Source organism: Tursiops truncatus, chromosome 3 (assembly GCF_011762595.2).
Source record: "Tursiops truncatus isolate mTurTru1 chromosome 3, mTurTru1.mat.Y, whole genome shotgun sequence".
NCBI lineage: Eukaryota > Metazoa > Chordata > Mammalia > Artiodactyla > Delphinidae > Tursiops > Tursiops truncatus.
This window is the reverse complement of record NC_047036.1, coordinates 12408644-12430591: the sequence shown is the minus strand read 5'-3', so window position 1 is coordinate 12430591 and position 21948 is coordinate 12408644. Positions and strand designations below refer to the sequence as shown.

The window sequence follows — 21948 nt, the reverse complement described above, 5'->3', positions numbered from 1 at the left end:
CCATAAGGATCTCCATCAGTGACTTAGAATCATGTGATTTTATATTTATCTGAGTATGGGAGAAAACATCTCCTTCGTCCTTCTCTTTTACCGCATGAGAAAACCGAGATTAAGGACACACAACTAGCAAGAAGCTGGGCTAGTGTTAGAATCCAGATTTTCTCTCTCCACTCAACGGCCTCTCCACTTTCCCATGGAGTCAGCATGGTACCTCTTCACAGTAGTTGCAGAGGACAGCGGAACATGCCATGCACAGCAGCAGAAGTGAAAGTACCAGGGGGTGAAGGGCTGCTGCCTCCGTTTTGACCCACCTAGTCTCACCTGTCCTTTCTCCACCTCCTGTACCGAGCCTACCGTGGCTTTATGTACTCTGGCAATCTGCCCTCCTCCAAAGGAGGGTCTCCATTATTTACTCAACTCAAGAAACTGATCTGGAAACTGGCAGCTCCACTTTTTTCCCTCTTTCAAGTATGGTATGAACAAGTAGAATGACTTCATTTGTTTCCTCCTCCGCTGCCCTCTGGAGAATTAATTGTCTCAAGAACTGCTGATCCTTCAGGAAGGCTGGTGGCTACCCATGAGAGCCTCCTGTTTACACATTGCCCTTGAATGCACTGTCAGCATGTTTCCAGGCTGAGGGCTGCTGCCAGTTTCCATGTCCTGGGAAGCAACTCATGTTGGCTTGGAACAAACAGCACATAAATCACAAGCAGAAGGCTTTCCCTTGTCTCCACTGGTTCCTGGATTTTGTCTGTTGAATCATGAATGCCATCTGGGCTGGCTTCTGTAACATAGCAGCTTTTTTCCTTCAATACTTCAGTTTCAGCTGCCCTGTAAAAAGTGTGGGACCCCCATCACCTGTGTGCTAGAATTCCATCTTCCCCGAAGAAAAACAAGACGTTGTACATTTGAGCCATTTCTAAATGGCCTCAGTGCACAGAGACAGACCTTAGCATTAGGGTGACAGAACTGACATAAATCGATCGTCTGCTTCTGATAATGTCGGCACTTACGGACGTTTCATTGACTCCCGACACTCCTGCACGATGGGTGTCGTTATTCTCATGGTTCTGCCGGAGGAACAGAAACGGGGCCTGAGAGCGTTTATACTTCACACAGCTGGGGAAGTGAGGAAGTGAGGTTTGAATCCAGGGCCGCCCAATGCCACCACCCGCTCCTCACAGCAGTGTCTTCACCCGCTGGGGACCCACCTCGCTCACGGTCCTGGCATCACTGTTACGGTCATTAGAACAGACGAAGCCTGATTCCTCCTGTCCTAGCTAGTTAGGGAGTTGAACTTTGCCAAAAATGTAGGGTTCGGTGCTCTGTTTTAAATTTTCTTCCTCTTCATTCACCTAAGAAGTGAAACTCTCATTTTCATGGAAGAACCTGTGAGCCTTCCTATGAGAAGTATTAATTTAGTTTTCTTAAGTTAAACATCAAAATTGGGCTCTCCAGGCTGAACAGATTGAAAGTGAGTTGAGTTGGATGGAGGATACCGTAAAGCCATCGACCCGTGCACACCGTCAGCTTCCCTGGGGGGTGGCGTGGAGGCAGAGCGGTGGACGCTAAGCGCAGGGTCTCCAGAGAGCAGGGGTGGGGCTCAGAATCGCATTTTGAGACTCAAGAGTTGAGCTAGACTAGAAGGTTTGGTTTAGCTCAGTGAGAATTTGGTGGACCTGGGTTGAAATCTTGGCTTCTCAGGCAGTGATCGGGACCCCTTCCTCACCGGATTCACGTAAAACAAGACTCATCCCCCTGATCTCAGGTGCACACCCTGGGTCCACTCAGCCTGCTCCCGGGATGCAGGGGAGCCCCTGCCCCTTCCTCCTGCTGTCACCCAGGGTGGAGTGACCTGTCAGTGGGGACCACACCCGAGATGGCTTGCTCTGCCACGTGGCAGACGGCAGGCAGTGGCTGGACACAGGCTCTGCGGATGCCCTGCTAACTGCCGGCTCTTCCTCTTGCAGGCCGTGGCAATTTTGACAGCCACATACCCCGTGGGTCACATGCCATATGGCTGGTTGACGGAAATCCGTGCTGTCTACCCTGCTTTTGACAAGGTGAGAACCCCGTGCGCCGTGGTTTCTGAAACACACTCTTTAAAATTAGCGTTTGATAGACAGGGATCGCCGTTGACGGGCGCAGTGATGTTTTTAATCTCACCTCGCTCTGCAAGATTAATGAGGCTTTGGGGCTGGCGGAGGAAACTCAGAAAATAACAGAGGCGAATTTACACTTGCCTTGATGCCGCTCCCATGATGCCTCTGCAAACCGATACTCACTTCAAGGTTATTCCTGTCAAGAAATTATTTGCAAAAGGGAAATTATACTCTCAAAAACTTTTAGTATATTGTATTTCATTTCTCTTTTGTTGTTTCTTAGTTAAACCGATACTTTATAGCAGATGTGAGGGTACAGGAAGTTCTGTGCTTAAGTTCATAAGCTTAAGGCTGTCTTGCAGGGTGCTGGGGTACACGCACACCGAAGTTGTCCATGCAGCGGCCATGGGTCCAGGCTGGTTGGGATGCAGCGCAGTTATTCCAGCTGGAAGCTTCTGGTGCCGGCCACTGTGTCCTTCCACAGCTGTTGACACAGCCCAGGAAGGCACATAAGCCTTCAGACCTGTAACCTGAGGCCAGGTCAGGACTGACCTGCGTGCAGATCATTTGAGAAATGCCTATTTCATTAAAGCTTAATTATTTGAACCTGTAGACTTGTATCCTGAAACAAAGAAGTAGAAAAACAGACCCCCAGCAAGATAGTGTACAATGTTTTAAAATAAAAAATAGGAAAGAAGCACAGAACCTGCCACTGGTACTCTTAATAGCAACTGTTTGGCCTTGAATTTCTCTAGAACTAGCTCAGAGCCATTGCTGATATCATTTCATGTGATCCCATAAAGAGCCCTAGGAGGTGAGGAGAGGAAGCCTCTTCACCAGGGTCCCCAGCTGATTACGTGCCTCTATTCCCACACCTATAGTCAATCACCCACAAATAGCAACTCACCTCCAAGTGCTTCAGGGTTGGCCCCCACGCAGCCTAACGTGAGAGAGGGTAGGCTATTGCCCAGAACTCTTTACTGGGTGTGGAACTTCCCCAGTAAACTATAAGCTGGACCCTCTACTGATTGCCAACATTCATTCACAACATTAGGATGCAGAGCATTTCCGAAAAAATTCTTTTGATTCCTGCTTCCTAGGCCTTTGAGAGTGGACTTCCGAAGGCCTGAGTCATTTGCAGGAGAGAACTGTGTTTGAGTGGGTTTCATCCACTCCATTGATAGAAATCAGTGTTTTCATGTCAAGGAACATGTGTATAGAAGTAAGTCCTCAGAAACCAAAATGGATATAAGTCATCTTGCTAAATGTCTAGCTCTTGGAATATAAGATTATATAATAAAACTCAGTAGCAGATTCTAAAGTGTTAGAACCTCATAGCTGTGAGTGTCTCATCTGAAATTGTTTTCGGCTACATTGAAGTAGTAAAGCTTAACAATACAGCGCTATGCAGTTTCACTAAGAGCGTCCAAGATAAGCATTGTTTTATTCACCATCACAGAGGTTAGGCACTACACAAAAATTCTTTTTTTTTTTTTTACATCTTTATTGGAGTATAATTGCTTTACAATGGTGTGTTAGTTTCTCCTTTATAACAAAGTGAATCAGTTACACATATACATATGTTCCCATCTCTCTTCCCTCTTGCGTCTCCCTCCCTCCCACCCTCCCTATCCCACCCCTCTAGGTGGTCACAAAGCACCGAGCTGATCTCTCTGTGCTACGCGGCTGCTTCCCACTAGCTATCTATTTTACATTTGGTAGTGTATATATGTCCATGCCACTCTCTCACTTTGTCACAGCTTACCCTTCCCCCTCCCCATATCCTCAAGTCCATTCTCTAGTAGGTCTGTGTCTTTATTCCTAAAAACAAAAAAATTCTTTTGAGGAGCGTACCTCTAGCCAGATGCTGGAGTTACTCAGAACCCTTTTGAAACCTCCCCCATTGTTGCCATGCATTCCACTGCGCTACTCCAAGCCATTCCCATGAATGCCGTCTATTCACCCGAATCTTAAAACACCTCTGTGTGGACTTCCAGAATCTGCTGCACTGACAGTTGAAATCCTTAGCCCCCTTGTGCGTTCCAGAATAAGAGATTTAAAATTTCTCGCATAACTGCTGCTGTTTCTAGCTAAACAGTGAGCTGGGAGAGTTTTCCACTCATCCAAATTCTCTCTAATGTTCAGTTATTATATGCAAAAGACTATGTTTCTGCGAAAGAGCAGATGGGGCAAACAAGGTGAGACACAGTTGCTAATCTAATGATATGTGGTAGTTTATTCCAACCGTACTTGCAGAAATATTTGCTATTTTAAAAATAAAAGCGCACCTGAAGGAGCTGGGGCCCGTGGCTGCCACCATGGGTGGCGTGTGCATTTGGAGGTTCCTAATTCTTCCTGGCCTGGCCTCCTTCTCGCCCAGGCCACCGGGGCACCACCCTCGCAGATCCCTGGGGGAGAGGAGATGGAGAGATATCCTACCTGCTGTGATTTGCACTGTGCACAGTCTGTTTTTCAGAAAAGCAGATGTGCTTTAGAGACCGGAGTTAAGAAAATGTCAACCCCTCCAGAGGTGGCATAAAGGAGAAGGGATTCGAGAGATTGCCTCAGCCTCTGAAGGGAAGCAAACATCAAAAGCTCTTTTGCAAGTGGGACCTGTAACACCTCTGCTTGTGTGTCTTTCATTGGGCTGGATATGGGAGCCAGGGGCTCGCCGTTTGTTCTTTTCTTTTTTTGAATTTTATTTTATTTATTTTTTTATACAGGAGGTTCTTATTAGTTTTTGTGAGTCGGCTCTGGGACTAGTTTTTGTGAGTCGGCTCTGGGATCCGTAAGGAGGCTGGCGTTGTTTTTCCTCTGCTGCCTTTCAAGGCTGAGGGCCGGATGCTTGTTTAGATTGGGTGATGGGCACGCCTAGCAGTGACCCTGGGATGGCCCCAGCAATCCCTTGGGCACGTGTCAGAGGACCTCTGGGCCGTCTGCATCATTTGCTTACATTTCAATCTAACAAAGCCTGTTTGAACATCTTCTCTACTCAAGAAAGGTGGTGCTAAGTTGCAGGAGCTAAAGAGATGGGTGAGGGACTTCCCTGGTGGTCCAGTGGTTAAGACTTCACCTTCCAGTGCAGGGGGTACGAGTTCAATCCCTGGTCGGGGAGCTAAGATCCCACACGCCTCGCTGCCAAAAAACCAAAACATAAAAAAAAGAAGCAATATTGTAACAGATTCAATAACGACTTTAAAAAAATGGTCCACATCAAAAAAAAGGTCTTTAAAAAATAAAATAAAATAAACAGATGGGTGAGACACACAGTCCTTTATCTTGGAGAGCAAACGCGCACCTCACAGGGCCTTGACACGTGCCCTCAAATACGGGCCCAGATGCCACGCCTGTCTGCAGAGCTCCAGGGCACTCAGGAACTGCAGGATGGGCTGGGGCTCTGGACTAGCTGGGTGGGCACCCAGCGCCCAGGAGAGGGGACTCATTCAGGAGACACTGCCAGGCGTTCAGTCCAGAACCCCCTCTGGTTAGCATTCATGTCCAGAAACATGACAGCTGTCTGAGAGAGACTCAGAGTGACAGCTGTCTGCCAAGCTGTCACTCGACATCTACACTTGAGACGCATCAGATACAACAGAAACGAGATGCTCTGTAAGGTGCACGTGTGGTCAGCCAAGGATAACGTGGAGCCTTTTCTTGCCCCCCTAGAATAACCCCAGCAATAAGCTGGTGAGCACGAGCAACGCAGTCACTGCAGCACACATCAAGAAGTTCACGTTCGTCTGCATGGCCTTGTCGCTGACGGTAAGGAGAGACCCGTCCCCGCCCCCACCTGTGTTTGGTTTTGGAAAGGGGGGTAATCGCCATTTTCAAGGGAGAGTTCCAGGAGCCCATAATACGATGTTGTGCTAGATTAGATAACAACCTCTTCGAGACATTTTCATCTCAAAATATGAGCGATCGTCGTTCGAGGAGGGCGTTGAGTCTAAGAATAGAGGGTCAGCTTCTGGCGTTTCTAAGGGCTTCTTACGTGCTGAAGAGAGGCAGCCTTTGCCTTTCATTTTTAATACTCTTACTAATAATTTCCAGCCCGTTTTTAAATACCCAGAGTCAACTCTATAACCATCTCTGTCCCTTTTCCAAATTTAGTTGGTGGTGTTTGTTTCGCTGGTAAAAGTGCCTTTCCTCATACGTTTACGCTGATATATCCTCCCCATTTATTTATCATTCAACACTTGCTTGTCAAGCACCTACTGGATCCCAAGTCCTGCCATCTTCAGGGATACTGGTGTGAACAAGTGTGGATAACGCCTCACTGTTGGCAGGGCCTGTCAGTGACTCTGCACAGCCTTAAATAAACAACACACATCCTTCCTTTGTCAACTCCCCTGGGTAATTCAAATGTAAGAGACATAACGTTCAAAAAAACAGGGAAAAGATTCCTACATGCTCTGTAATCCAAAGCACATGGTGTATAATTTAAGGTTGTTTATGACATTTATCAACAGTCGTAAGAAAATAACATTTATAATCAACTTCACCTCGTAGACTGTGCCTTTTGGGTTCTAAAGATGGAGATGAGAAGAGGATAAAGAGAAATAGGGGTCTTTTGAACTCAGTTCCTTGTTTGTTGTTGTGACTACCTGTGTCCTATTAAGTCCTGTAGCAGTTCTCCATTTTTATAGTACAATGTAAGAATGTAGCAGAAATGCCTGGGTGTGTGCAGCTCCATCATGAATGACTGATAAGGAGGACGGAAGGCAATAAGAGGTTTGGGGACGTGGTGATGACAGGAACACGCTGACCATGGTCCCTCTGGCCATTATCACAAGAACCACTTAGCTAGATAAGCCCTCATAGTGGTCCTTTGAAATCAAGCCCGACACATATTTTAAGCCTTTTATGGATTTTTTTTTTCAAAAACCCACAGCTTAATATTTGATCCATTGATCCAACACCTGAATAGATTGTATCAAGGGCAACACAAGTTATATAGCCCATCACCTAACACCTCTGACACTGAGTCATGACCTTGCATTCTCAGCTGTCCCGTCACTCCAGCCCAGCCCTTCCCTCCAGTCCTTCCCTCCTGAAACTGGGAAACTGCAAGGGGGGTGTCAGAAGCCTATTCCAGGCCACGTCCCCGGGGTGGGGGGGATCTCTGGTAGCATGCCTGCCTGAGTCAGGACAGGTTGCCCCCGGCAACCCTGCTCTCCTGGCTGCATTATTTCTCCCTGTGGTGGGCAAGTTTTTCCATAGTTCCCTAAAATATTAGCGAAACACTGCACAACCTTGAAACCGTTCAAAAGAGTATTTGGGGGAAAAACAGAGAAGATTTCTGTCCCAGGAACAGACCTCAGCTTTTGGAGACTGTGTTAAGTGACCGGGAGTTGAGAGCTCAGCTGGTTTCGGGTGCCAGGCTCTGTGACTGCAAACTCGTCCGTCGCCGAGAGCTGGGAGCTTCCAGTCGTTCCTCGCTCTGCTATCCAGAGTCCGGCCGGGTCTCCTCTCTCTGCATTTAAACCTCCTCCCGCAGCTGTGCCTGAGTCCAGTGGAGAACTTTACCAGACTGGGTTTAAGGATATTCCTTTCCTCCTTCAGTTCACGGGCAATAACCTGTACTTCTCAAACAGGAGCAACAAGTGTATTTTGAAATGATAACCAAGTAAGATCTAGAAAAATGCTTTGATTTCCCATGTAGAGGTTTTATTTACTTAATAAGTTCAATTAGTCTAATCCTACCATCTGTAACTAGAAGTTACAGATCTATCTCAGGGTAGATTTGTCACCGTAGAAACAGAGACTCAGAATCCTGTGTTGGAAAGGAACTTGAAGATGAACTGATCAAATCCCATGATTTTTTAGTAAAGGAAATGACTCAGAGAGGATAAGAGGATAAGTGACTTGCCCCAGGACAGACCAGTACAGACCGGCAGACCTCGCTTTATTGCACTTCGCAGATAATGCATTTTTTTTTTTACCAGTTGAAGGTTTGTGGCAACCCTGAGTTGTCAGATGATGGTTAGCATCTTTTAGCAATGAAGTATTTTTAAATTAAGGCATGTACATTTGTTCTCTAGACATAACGCTATATTGTACACTTAAGAGACTACAGTATAGTGTAAACATAATTTTTATATGCACTGGGAAACCAAAAATTCATGTGACTCGCTTTGTTGCAACCTGCGCTTTATGGTGGTGGCCTGAAACTGAACCTGAAATAGCTCCAAGGTATACCTGTAAATAATAAAACTTAAGTTGTTTTCCTTGCTTTATCGTGATATTCACTTTACTGCAGTGCTCTGGACCCAAACCTGCAGTATCTCCGAGTTCTGCCTGTAACAACGCCAGCTGGAAGCCAGACTTCCCAGCTCATTCTCTGGGGCCCTTTCCTCTGTATTGTGCTGTTTCCAACAGGCAGGAACAGATATCTGGCCCTGAGGCTCTGGACTGAGGCACTTGCTGCATGCTTGAAGCGGTGGTTTCTCCAACACTAGAAACAGCAGTATCTGAGTTTGCAGCTTATGGTGTGTCTCACATACATGATCCTTATAACGATTCAATCAGTCGGTCCCACATCTTGGCTAGAGGAATTGCCATTAAAAGATACACAGAAAAAAATGTTAGGGCTTTTTCCCCCTAAATTCAGCGTTTCACTGTCACTGTAAAGCATACACCTTTTTACAGTATTTATTCCTTCTTCACATCTATGATTCCTTGGAGGCTCTGAACTTCCCTAGGCAGGGTCTGTGGCTTAGTCACCTCTTATCCCCAGGGCTTAGCATCCTGCCCGACACAGAAGGGGCACAGCAAGCAGAACACAAATACATGACTCAACTAATACTTACCTGTGAGATAAGGATCAGAAAGGCACCGATGGCACCCGCCCCTCATGAGCAACAACCTCCTCATTTATACTCAGGTTATCCTATTTTGAAAGCTTTGAAGATGCCCTTTACTCCCAAATCTATCTTCCCTTTTTTAATTTTGAAACTTCTCAGTGTCAGGAAATGAACATAGCAGAGCATTAAGATCAGCACGTCATGTATATTCCAGTGGGTGATACGGTGTACCAAGTACGAGCCTTCTGATGGTTCCACAGCTTTCTGTGCATCGCCTAGGATTAGAGCACTTTCCTGAACTCTGATCCTTTGGGCATAAACAGCTCTCTCCCGGGGTCTTTGAGAAGAGCTGACCCCACAGATCCTGCAGACACTTAATGACCCAGTGATGCTACCTGCTTTTCAAACGAAAAGGTGTACTGTCTATAGCAAAAACTCATCTTGCAGTCAGAATGGGTTCACTCTTCAGGCCCTGACACTTTGGGTTCAACATCCTCCTTTGCCTGTGAAAGATACTTTCGACAGTTAGTAAGAGACTAATAGTTCAGAATGCTACAATGCATGTGTGTGTTTATTCCCTACTATAGATTTTCCATTTAAATTTAGAGTATCTATCCAACTCTAAAAGTTGGTTCTTCCCTCATTTTCTTATCCAGGAGTCTGTCTGATCCAGTGGGCTTCAAGAAAAGCAGCAAATGCCTTCTGCCCAGTTGGAAGAGGAAGTGGATTTAGGAAGCGAGTAGAGTAGGAAAATAGAAGTATTTCTCAAGTAGCATCTTGCTTTCCTTCCTTCAGAGCTGCCTTTAGGAATGCTTAGTGAAGTGCTGGTTGATTTCTTTAGACCATCTGATGCGAATGAGGACAGGGGGAGCTTTAGTTGATCCAGAAGATTAGCTTCAACATGGTAGAACCGTCAGATAAAAATTAATCCCCTCAATAGCAACAAAGGAGTGGGCACGATGCAAACCAGGGTTAGCAAGGTGACTGCAGACTGACACGCCGCTGTTAGGGGCAAAAGGAACACACAGTTCAAAAATACGTACAGTTTAAATCGATTTGGAAGAACATCTTCAGATGGTGTGCTGCTTGGTGGGAGCTTGTGGTGTAGTGGCCACACAGAGGAGAAAGCATCACAGACCAGCCATCAGAGCTGCACAGGAGAAGGCAGGACCACAAAGAGTAAGGCTGCAGATGGTGTTGGGGTCAGAAGCAAACAACCAGTTTTGCCCTGAACCTTCTGGTAGAGCCATGGTCTCCATCGCTTATGTGACTGACTATACAGCCCCGTGATAATTAGTGTGTCCTGAAAGGCTGCGTTTCTCTAGTAGACAGTCATGGTGATCACAGACAGAGGGTGGTGGCAACGAGCTTGTGATATAAGGAAGCAGGAACATCGTTCCTTCCTCTTGGGGAGAAGAACTGGTAATGCTAAACTTACAGAAACATGGCCCCTTGTAAACCCCTTGGGACTTACCATGATTCCCTCCTGGATTCCAGATTTGGGGGTAAGATAGTAACCGTGAACCAAGGTAGGATATGTCCTTTCAACAGCCTTTTTGGTGCAGAGGAGCATCCTCAAAAGGTAACAGACCTCCATATTCCGGGATGTTAGGCCAGTTTGCTGAAGCCAATGGGTGGGCTTGCTAAATTTACCAGACTTGCCAACTTACCCCAAACGTGTGTTTGTTTGTTTGTTTAATTTTTTTAATTTTAATTTTTTAATAATTTTCTAATTTTTTAATTTGTTTAAAGTTCGTAGCAAATCATATTAAATGGGGAAGTTTTAGCAGCTTTAGATGATTTTAGTTAATAACCAGTTTCCATTTTGACTTCACAATGGCATTTTTTAAACATTTGGTGTTTTCTTAAGCTCCCCACTGCTCTAGTTTGGGGGAGCTGTTGCCAAGAGAGGGGGCCCCTCTGGGGCCAGAGCGGTGGGGAAGAATCCTTGCAAAGCACAGGCTGGGCTGCTGCTGAGGCCTCCCCAACCCCCTTTTTACAAGATGGAAGTGGGAGTCCATCCAGATGGATGCTGGTAGGCGGAGCCAGCAGGGCAGCTTTGTGCAGCGAACAGCCTACACGGTCACACCGAGCACCCCCCGGATGCCGAACCCGGAGGGGCAGGAGGGCAAGTGCAAAGAGCAGGAGATGGGAGAGACAATGTCAGAGAGATGGAGGGTGCAGGTCAGAAGGAGAAGCGGAGAGAGACCATGGGTCGGGAAAGAAAGGAGAGGTGGAGAGTCAGAGGAAATGGAGCAGAATGACAGAGGTGGGTACAGTAGACACTGGGGAGGAGGGAAGGCCCCAGAGACCCCTAGAGCCTTCACAGCCCCCCACGGCCCTGCCAATCCTTCCAAGACATATTGCTGTAAACTTCAGAAAACTTTAAAAGAGGCAGGTTTCTAAGAAACCAGTAACTGTGACAAATTGTTGGTTGGCCAAATAGGCTATTTTCGCAGGTTGATTTTGGGTGAACTGGACTGTTTCAGGATGGCAGGTGTGAAGAGGGATTCTTTTTTTTTTTAATGTTTATTTATTTATTTTCTTATTAGTCATCCATTTTATACACATCACTGTATACATGTCAATCCCAATCTCCCAGTTCATCACACCACCACCCACACCCACCGCCGCTTCCCCCCCTTGGTATCCATACGTTTTTTCTCTACTTCTGTGTCTCAATTTCTACCCTGCAAACCGGTTCATCTGTACCATTTTCTAGGTTCCACATAGATGCGGTAATATATGATATTTGTTTTCCTCTTTCTGACTCATTTCAATCTGTATGACAGTCTCTAGATGCATCCACGTCTCTACAAATGACCCAGTTTCATTCCTTTTTATGGCTGAGTAATATTCCATTGTATATTTGTACCACATCTTCTTTATCCATTCATCTGATGATGGGCATTTAGGTTGCTTCCATGTCCTGGCTATTGTAAATAGTGCTGCAGTGAACATTGGGGGTGCATGTGTCTTTTTGAATTATGGTTTTCTCTGGGTATATGCCCAGTAGTGGGATTGCTGGGTCATATGGTAGTTCTATTTTTAGTTCTTTAAGGAACCTCCATACTGTTCTCCATAGTCGCTGTATCAATTTACATTCCCACCAACACTGCAGGAGGGTTCCCTTTTCTCCACACCCTCTCCAGCATTTGTTGTTTGTAGATTTTTCTGATGATGCACATTCTAACTGGTGTGAGGTGATACCTCATTGTAGTTTTTATTTGCATTTCCCTAATAATTAGAAATGTTGAGCAGCTTTTCATGTGCTTCCTGGCCATCTGTATGTCTTCTTTGGAGAAATGTCTATTTAGGTCTTCTGCCCATTTTTGGATTGGGTTGGGTTTTTTTGATTGTTTGCAGTTTTTTGTTTGTTTGCGGTACATGGGCCTCTCACTGTTGTGGCCTCTCCTGCTGCGGAGCACAGGCTCTGGACGTGCAGGCTTAGTGGCCATGGCTCACGGGCCCAGCCGCTCCGTGCCATGTGGGATCTTCCCGGACCAGGGCATGAACCCGTGTCCTCTGCAATGGGAGGCAGACTCTCAACCACTGCGCCACCAGGGAAGCCCTGAGTTGTTTGTTTTTTAAAATTGAGCTGCATGAGCTGCTTATATATTTTGGAGATTAATTCTTTGTCCGTTGATTCGTTTGCAAATATTTTCTCCCATTCTGAGGGTTCTCCTTTCGTCTTGTTTATGGTTTCCTTTGCTGTGCAAAAGCTTTGAAGTTTCATTAGCTTCCATTTGTTTATTTTTGTTTTTATTTCCATTACGCTAGGAGGTGGATCAAAAAAGATCTTGCTGTGATTTATGTAAAAGAGTGTTCTTCCTATGTTTTCCTCTAAGAGTTTTATAGTGCCCGGTCTTACATTTAGGTCTGTCATCCATTTTGAGTTTATTTTTGTGTATGGTGTTAGGGAGTGTTCTAATTTCATTCTTTTATATGTAGCTGTCCAGTTTTCCCAGCACCACTTATTGAAGAGACTGTCTTTTCTCCATTGTATATCCTTGCCTCCTTTGTCATAGATTAGTTGACCATAGGTGTGTGGGTTTACCTCTGGGCTTTCTATCCTGTTCCATTGATATATAGTTCTGTTTTTGTGCCAGTACCATATTGTCTTGATTACTGTAGCTTTGCGGTATAGTCTGAAGTCAGGAAGTCTGATTCGTCCAGCTCTGTTTTTTCCCCTCAAGACTGCTTTGGCTATTCGGGGTCTTTTGCGTCTCCATACAAATTTTAAGATTTTTTGTTCTAGTTCTGTAAAAAATGCCATTGGTAATTTGATAGGGATTGCATTGACTCTATAGATTGCTTTGGGTAGTAGAGTCATTTTCACAATATTGGTTCTTCCAATCCAAGAACATGGTATATCTATCCGTCTGTTGGTATCATCTTTAATTTCTTTCATCAGTGTCTTATAGTTTTCTGCATACAGGTCTTTTGTCTCCCTAGGTAGGTTTATTCCTAGGTGTTTTATTCTTTTTGTTGCAATGGTAAATGGGAGTGTTTCCTTAATTTCTCTTTCAGATTTTTCATCATTAGTGTATAGGAATGCACGAGATTTCTGGGCATTAATTTTGTATCCTGCAACGTTACCAAATTCATTGATTAGCCCTAGTAGTTTTCTGGTGGCATCTTTAGGATTCTCTATGTATAGTATCATGTCATCTGCAGACAGTGACAGTTTTACTTCTTCTTTTCCAGTTTGGATTCCTTTTATTTCTTTTTCTTCTCTGATTGCCGAGGCTAGAACTTCCAAAACTATGTTGAATAATAGCGATGAGAGTGGAGATCCTTGTCTTGTTCCTGATCTTAGAGGAAATGCTTGCAGTTTTTCACCATTGAGAATAATGTTTGCTATAGGTTGGTCATATATGGCCTTTATTATTTTGAGGTAGGTTCCCTCTAGGCCCACTTTCTAGAGAGTTTTTATCATAAATGGGTGTTGAATTTTGTCAAAAGCTTTTTCTGCATCTATTGACATGATCATATGGTTTTTCTTCTTCAATTTGTTAATATGGTATATCACATTGACTGATTTGCATATATTGAAGAATCCTTGCATCACTGGGATAAATCCCACTTGATCGTGGTGTATGATTCTTTTAATGTGTTGTTGGATTCTGTTTGCTAGTATTTTGTTGAGGATTTTTGCATCTATATTCATCAGTGATTCATCAGTCTATAATTTTCTTTTTTTCTAGTATCTTTGTCTGGTTTTGGTATCAGTGTGATGGTGTCCTCATAGAATGAGTTTGGGAGTGTTCCATCCTGTGCAATTTTTTGGAAGAGTTTGAGAAGGATGGGTGTTATCTCTTCTCTAAATGTTTGATAGATTTCACCTGTGAAGCTGTCTGGTCCTGGACGTTTGTTTGTGGGAAGATTTTTAATCACAGTTTCAATTTCATTACTTGTGATTGGTCTGTTTGTATTTTCTATTTCTTCCTCATTCTTCATTCTTGGAAGATTATACCTGTCTAAGAATTTGTCCATTTCTTCCAGGTTATCCATTTTATTGGCATAGAGTTGCTTGTAGTAGTCTCTCAGGATGCTTTGTATGTCTGCGGTGTCTGTCGTAACCTCTCCTTTTTCATTTCTAATTTTATTGATTTGAGTCCTCTCCCTCTTTTTCTTGATGAGTCTGGCTAATAGTGTGTCGATTTTGTTTATCTTCTCAAAGAACCAGCTTTTAGTTTTATTGATCTTTGCTATTGTTTTCTTTGTTTCTATTTCATTTATTTCTGCTCTGATCTTTATGATTTCTTTCCTTCTGCTAACTCTGGGTTTTGTTTGTTCTTCTTCCTCTAGTTCCTTAGGTGTAACGTTAGATTGTTTATTTGAGATTCTTCTTGTTTCTTGAGGTAGGATTGTATAGCTATAAACTTCCCTCTTAGAACTGCTTTTGCTGCCTCCCATAGGTTTTGGATCATCGTGTTTTCATTGTCCTTTGGCTCTAGGTTTTTTTTGATTTCCTCTTTGATTTCTTTAGTGATCTCTTGGATATTTAATAACGTATTGTTTAGCCTCCATGTGTTTGTGTTTTTTACATTTTTTTCCCTGTAATTCATTTCTAATCTCATAGCATTGTGGTCAGAAAAGATGCTTGATATGATTTCAATTTTCTTAAATTTACTGAGGCTTGATTTGTGACCCAAGATGTGATCTATCCTGGAGAATGTTCTGTGCACACTTGAGAAGAAAGTGTAATCTGCTGTTTTCGGATGGAATGTCCTATAAATATCAATTAAATCTATCTGGTCTATTGTGTCATTTAAAGCTTCTGTTTCCTTATTTATTTTCATTTTGGATGATCTGTCCATTGGTGTAAGTGAGGTGTTAAAGTCCCCCACTATTATTGTGTTACTGTCAATTTCCTCTTTTAGAGCTGTTAGCAGTTGCCTTATGTTTTGTGTTGCTCCTATGTTGGGTGCATATATATTTATAATTGTCATATTCTTCTTGGATTGATCCCTTGATCATTATGTAGTGTCCTTCCTTGTCTCTTGTAACATTCTTTATTTTAAAGTCTATTTTATCTGATATGAGTATTGCTACTCCAGCTTTCTTTTGATTTCCATTTGCATGGAATATCTTTTTCCATCCCCTCCCTTTCAGTCTGTATGTGTCCCTAGGTCTGAAGTGGGTCTCTTGTAGACAGCATATATATGGGTCTTGTTTTGGTATCCATTCAGCAAGCCTGTGTCTTTTGGTTGGAGCATTTAATCCATTCACGTTTAAGGTAATTATCGATATGTATGTTCCTAGGACCATTTTCTTAATTGTTTTAGGTTTGTTTTTGTAGGTCCTTTTCTTCTCTTGTGTTTCTCACTTAGAGAAGTTCCTTTAGCATTTGTTGTAGAGCTGGTTTGGTGGTGCTGAGTTCTCTTAGCTTTTGCTTGTCTGTAAAGCTTTTGATTTCTCCATTGAATCTGAATGAGATCCTTGCCAGGTAGAGTAATCTTGGTTGTAGTTTCTTCCCTTTCATCACTTTAAATATGTCATGCCACTCCCTTCTGGCCTGTAGAGTTTCTGCTGAGAAATCAGCTGTTAACCTTATGGGAGTTCCCTTTTATATTATTTGTCATTTTTCCCTTGCTGCCTTCAACAATTTTTCTTTGTCTTTAATTTTTGCCAATATGATTACTATGTGTCTTGGCATGTTTCTCCTTGGGTTTATCCTTTATGGGACTCGCTGGGCTTCCTGGACTTGGGTGGCTATTTCCTTTCCCATGTTAGGGAAGTTTTCGACTATAATCTCTTCAAATATTTTCTCAGGTCCTTTCTCTCTCCCTTCTCTTTCTGGGTCCCCTATAATGCGAATGTTGTTGCGTTTAATGTTGCCCCAGAGGTCTCTTAGGCTGTCTTCATTTCTTTTCATTCTTTTTTCTTTATTCTGTTCCGCAGCAGTGAATTCCACCATTCTGTCTTCCAGGTCACTTATCCGTTCTTCTGCCTCACTTATTCTGCTATTGATTCCTTCTAGCGTAGTTTTCATTTCAGTTATTGTATTGTTCATCTCTGCTTGTTTGTTCTTTAATTCTTCTAGGTCTTTGTTAAACATTTCTTGCATCTTCTCGAGCTTTGCCTCCATTCTTTTTCTGAGGTCCTGGATCATCTTCACTATTATTATTCTGAATTCTTTTTCTGGAAGGTTGCCTATCTCCACTTCATATAGTTGTTTTTCTGGGGTTTTATCTTGTCCCTTCATCCGGTTCGTAACCCTCTGCCTTTTCATCTTGTCTGTCTTTCTGTGAATGTGGTTTTTATTCCACAGGCTGCAGGATTGTAGTTCTTCTTGCTTCTGCCATCTGTCGTCTGGTGGATGAGGCTATCTAAGAGGCTTGTGGACGTTGCCTGATGGGAGGGACTCGTGAAGAGTGATTCTTTATAGGCTGCTCCAGGGTGGGCTTCATGACCCCAGATTTGAACTATGCTGAGGTCATGGGACTGTGCCAGGGTCTCCAGGCTGTGTCCCACTGGCCTCCCTCAGCTTCAGCAAATGGAGGCTGCGTGGTGATGGCCCCAGCGGCAGCAGTGGCCGTGGTGTGTGTGTGTGTGTGTGTGTGTGTGTGTGTGCGCGCGTGCGTCTGCGTGTTGCCATCATTTAAGGTAGAGAGAGAAGGGAGACTTGCCATTCAACCACAGTGCTTCACACAATAGGATGCAAGGGTATTTGAGGCCAGTGGCTGTTACTACTTAAGGATCTATTTCTTTTAAAAAAAGAATTAAAATAGGTGTTTATCTGGATCCACCCTGAGCCTTGCCTTTTGACGTCAATGTGTGGTAAAAAGGGGAAGTGCGACTCTGCACTTGACCCCGAATCTTCTATTCTGATGATTATGGGGTGAATTATGTCCACCCCAAATTCCTATATTGACATTCTAGCCCCAGTGCCTCAGAATGAGGCCTTATTTGGAAATAGGGTTCTGATGAGGTCCTGGTGGGTGAGTCAGGTGGACCCCTTATCCAGTCTTACTGGTGCTCTTAGAGGAGGGGGGGTGTGGACACAGACACGCACACGGGGGGTTGGGGGGCGGTACGTGGAGACTGGAGTGATGCTGCCGGAAGCCGGGAGGCCTGGAGCAGATTCTTCCCTGGCGCCTTCAGAGGGAGCATGGCCCTGCCCACACCTTGATGTTGTTGTCACTCCAGGACTGTGAGACAATAAATTGTTAGGCTGCCCGGTTTGTGGTACTTTGTTACAGCAGCTCTAGCAAACTCATACACTGATGTTCCTGAAAGAACGGAGTCCTCTTGTCATTTAAGGCCACATGGATTGATTGACCAGAACTAACTAATCAACTGATCTGCTTCCTTTTTAAATTCTCCACTTACCGTTTCCATAACACATTTGTATTCTTGTGTTTCCAGCTTCTCCAGGTGAGAATCTGAGTGTAGGATTTGCTTAGAAATATTGTTCGTGCAGGTCAGCACTGTCCCCAAATTTATGTGCTTAGCTATGTCCGTGCTGATGGGGCTTTTTTTTGAGGGGCGGTGGTTGTTGGCATCATAGCATCCAGTAGAAGTACCAGCGTTCTATTTAGGTTGTTTTGCTTTTAGGTTTTATTCTGCTTTCCATTAGCTGAACAATCCAATGCGTCTCACCCCGGCCCTGCAGAACCACCATCACGAGCACTGAAAAGCCGAAACATGTTCGCAATTTTCAAGGAACAAATTAAGTTGCTAGTATTTTATCCAGTTGTATTTATACCCCCAAATTGTCTCAAAACCTTGATCCCTTCTGCTGCTTCTTGCATCAACGGTAGTACCTGATTTGGCACAAAACCGTAAAAATTACTTAGTTTCAGCGTCACCTGTCAGTACACACCTGTGTTCTATAAAGAACAGGTGCAAAGCCGCCACCTGAAGGGGTTTGGGAACCAGGGAGAAGACAACTGTGTTCTCCCCCAGCTCCTGCAGAAGAGTCTTGATTGGCCCGTGGGTCCTACACATTCCCCGTGCTGCCTGCCGGACCCCAGCCTCACATCGAGGATGTGGTTCACAGGCTCCACTCCGAGGTTTTTCTGGTGCAAAAGCAGATTTATCAGAGGGAGAAGGCAGTCAGGAATCATTCCACACAATATTCAAGATAACCCAGTGGGGATCAATTCATAGATTTCCAGGAACTGTATTTTGTGACTCTCTATGGCTTTTTAAAAAATCACTTTTATTCATCTCAGCTTAAAGACAGAAGCAGTAGGGGAGCATTTTTCTTCTTATCCGGTGGGTACATTACAGTGTGTAACAGTCAGATGTGTGGTCCAGACCCTCCCAACAATAATCACGATGAGACATGTGGACAAAACGAGGCCGTGATATTTGTGGCCGCTCGGTTTTCTGATTTCAGCGTCTGCTCTCACTCCCAGGTGCTTTGGGCTCTGAACACAAGCAACTTCCTGGTGAACTTTGATATCCTGTTGATTTATGCTGATAAGACATGTAAGGAGTCAGCAAAGCCCATGTAAAATATCTTAAAACTTTTTTTGTAAATTATCTCAGGAAACACTGAATAGACGTAGTGAAATCAGCACGTGAGGACATAAAATGCCGTTAGGTGCGCTAAGTGATCATTTTGTGTTTAGTGAAGCCAGAGAACATTGGACCCAGAAACAAGAGAGAAAACAATCAAGGATTATTCTGGTTACACAGATGTATTTCCCCCAAACATTAAGGTAACATAAATCAAACACTGGTACTTCTATTGGATGCTGTGATACCAACCACCCTCTACCCTCACCCCCTAAAAGCCCCATCAGCGAAGACATAATTAAGCACATAAATCCAGGGACAGTGCTGACCTGCATGAACAGTATTTCTAAGCAAACCCCACGTTCAGATTCTCACCTGGAGAAGCTGGAAATACAAGAACAGAGATGTCTTACGGAAACAGCAGGTGGAGAATTTAATATCTGCTTTACTTCTCCCAGCGCTTAGGTGTCTTCTGCAACTGTAGGCAGACTAAGAGAGTGAGCGGGGAAGTAACGTCAGTCTTAGCTAACTGATACATGGCCTTTACTGAAAATGTTCTTTATGTTATCTTAAAGCGTTTTACTGCATTTCCAGCTCTGGGCGGGAGTGCCCACTTGTTCAGGCAGTGAAGGAAACACGATTGAGTTGTGCCGTGAGATTATTTCCGGAGTCTTTTTGAACCTTCTGAGCCCAGGGCCAGCCTCAAAGAACCACCGTGTGACACTGAGAAAAAGCATGTGTGGCAAATAATAGTGCCCGGGAAACTTGCTCATCATTCGTCAGGTACCAGCCAGTTTTCAAAGGCCCGCCTTTAATCCGCCCTCAGAGATGGCTCTTAACCAATGTGGCTTGAGGAATGAATCGGCCCTTACCCGAACAAACAAAAACAAGAAGGTTGGGAGAGCCAGCCCCTGTGAACCGGAGATGGATTCAGATGCAGGGCTAGGCATGGTGCCAAGGGCCCTGGGCTCTCAGTGACACTTGCCTGCCCTCTTTGCGGATTTTGATTTAAAGGGGGTCGGTTGGGAAGAGTCAGAGAACCAAAGGCGAGGGAGTAGCTTAGGCTTGAATTCAGGACCACATAACACAGTGTTCATGGATGTGGGCCCGGAGGCCCCAGGGCCTGGGTTCAAACCCTGACGCTACCACTCACCAGCTGGGTGGTCTCTGAAAACTATAAGCCTGGGCTTCCCCAGCTGCCATGTGGGCATGAGAAGAATACCCACCTTGTAAGATTTTGCAAAGGGGTCATAGCTTAGCATATAGCGCCTGGCACGCTGGGAGCAAAGAATGCTGGCTCTCTCCTCCTTGGTCCCCAGACACGTGGGATTCCATGTAAGGAAAGGATGGCTGTATCTGTAAATAAGTGGCTACTGGTATTTTCAATGCCAGTGAATAATTTTATGATTTTTTCTAGTGATATCTATAATACCCTTCCAAATTGCTGTGGGATTTCTTTTCTTTTGGTGTTTAAAATAAATTCAGCTTCTTGATAGATTTATACATACCTTCTCTAGACAGACCCCACCCACACACGAGACACATATTGCGCGTTTTTCCCCCCGAGAACTCGGGGAAGTTCTTTGGATGTCCCATCACCCCTTCCTGTTTAAAGCCTCCAATCCCCGGTGCTGACAGTGTTCGTTCCAGCCTTTGTTCGTCTTGTTAATTCAGAAATGTCCGTTACCCACAAGCTTCAGTGAGCGCTGAAAGAGAGAAATTGATATGTTTAGTCCTCTGGCTTAGACATCTGATACATCAGTACACACCAACCAGATATTAGAAATGCCAGTGAGGAAAGATTTTCAAGCACGCTTGGATGCGTTGCCAGACTTGTCTAGAGCGTGGGCGATGGAACACTCTCAGTGGGACGGGTGATGCCTAGGGTTTCTCTGTTTACAGCACAGCTCCCCAGAGAAGGGGCACGTGCATATTTGTTCATGCAGTCATTCAACAAATGCTTGCGCCCCTGCTGCATACCAGGTCCCAGGGCTACCATGGTGAAACTAACACACGGAGTCTCTTTTCTAAGGGGGGGTTCATAACCTCACGGAGAAGACGGGCAATTAACATACACTATGGTGTTGGACGGTGCGTTAGTTTCCTGTGGCTCCCGTAACAAATGACCACAAACCTGACGGCTTAGAACATCAGAAATGTATTCCCTCCTAGTTCTGGAGGCCACAAGTCGAAATACAGTTCACTGGGCTGAAATCGAGGTGCTAGCGGGGCATACTCTCTCCAGTGGCTTTAGAAAAGAATCCACTCCTTGCCTCTTCCAGCTGCTGGTGGCGGCCGGCATTCCTTGGCCGAATCACGCCAATCTGTCTTCACATCGCCTTCTCCTCTGTGTGCCTCCCTTTTCTATAATAAGGACATTTGTGATGGTATTTAGGGCCCACCCAGACATTCCCAAGCAATCTTATCTCAAGATCCTTAATTTAATCACCTCCGTCCACCGTATAAAGGAAGAATACTCGTTCTGGGCATTAGGAAGGGATATCCCTCTGGGTGGCCGTAATGCAGCCTTCTGCAGGGAAACACAGCTGCTTGGCAGAAAAAAATGAAGTCAAAGGAAAGAGGAGGAGGGAGATGCTACTTTGGATTGAGGGGGCACATTTACAGTAAGCAGGATGTCCTCTGTGCGCTCGCGGCCGTGGAGGCAGGGACATCCCCCCCCAGCCCCCGGCCCCCGGCTGAGTGGTACCTCCATGCACTCGCCTGCACGACTTCAGCCATCCTTTGTGCTCAGTGTCTCCCTGTCCCCACTGCCAACTTCTCCCAAATCTCTCCTTCCTATCTACGTTTCAATATGCTCGTCTCCCAACTTTATTAAAACAAAAAAAAATAGAAAGAAAGCATAGAAATCATGGCTTTATCCAGCAGCCCCCCTACGTTTCTCCTCCCCTTGGCATCCAAGCTCCTTGAGAGAATTACGCAAAAGCACCTCAAGCCCACCCTTCCCGCTGCTGTTGGCCACATCTGCGCTCCCCACCTGTGCCATCTGCTGTTCCCACCGCAGCCCCCCGCCTCCTTCTTCAGGGGCGAAGGACCCCACTTCCTTCCTAGATCGT

The 21948-nt window shown here is 44.8% G+C and overlaps 1 protein-coding gene across 1 annotated transcript in view; it reads left to right on the top strand.

The window, feature by feature from the left end:
* The window catches only part of ANKH (ANKH inorganic pyrophosphate transport regulator), a 141593-nt gene that overhangs the window by 98877 nt on the left and 20768 nt on the right, over positions 1 to 21948 (top strand). Inside the window, exons 7-8 of the mRNA XM_019951048.3 lie at positions 1971 to 2063; positions 5769 to 5864. Of these exons, the coding sequence (XP_019806607.1) occupies positions 1971 to 2063; positions 5769 to 5864 (189 nt within the window). The remainder of the gene's footprint in view (positions 1 to 1970; positions 2064 to 5768; positions 5865 to 21948) is intronic.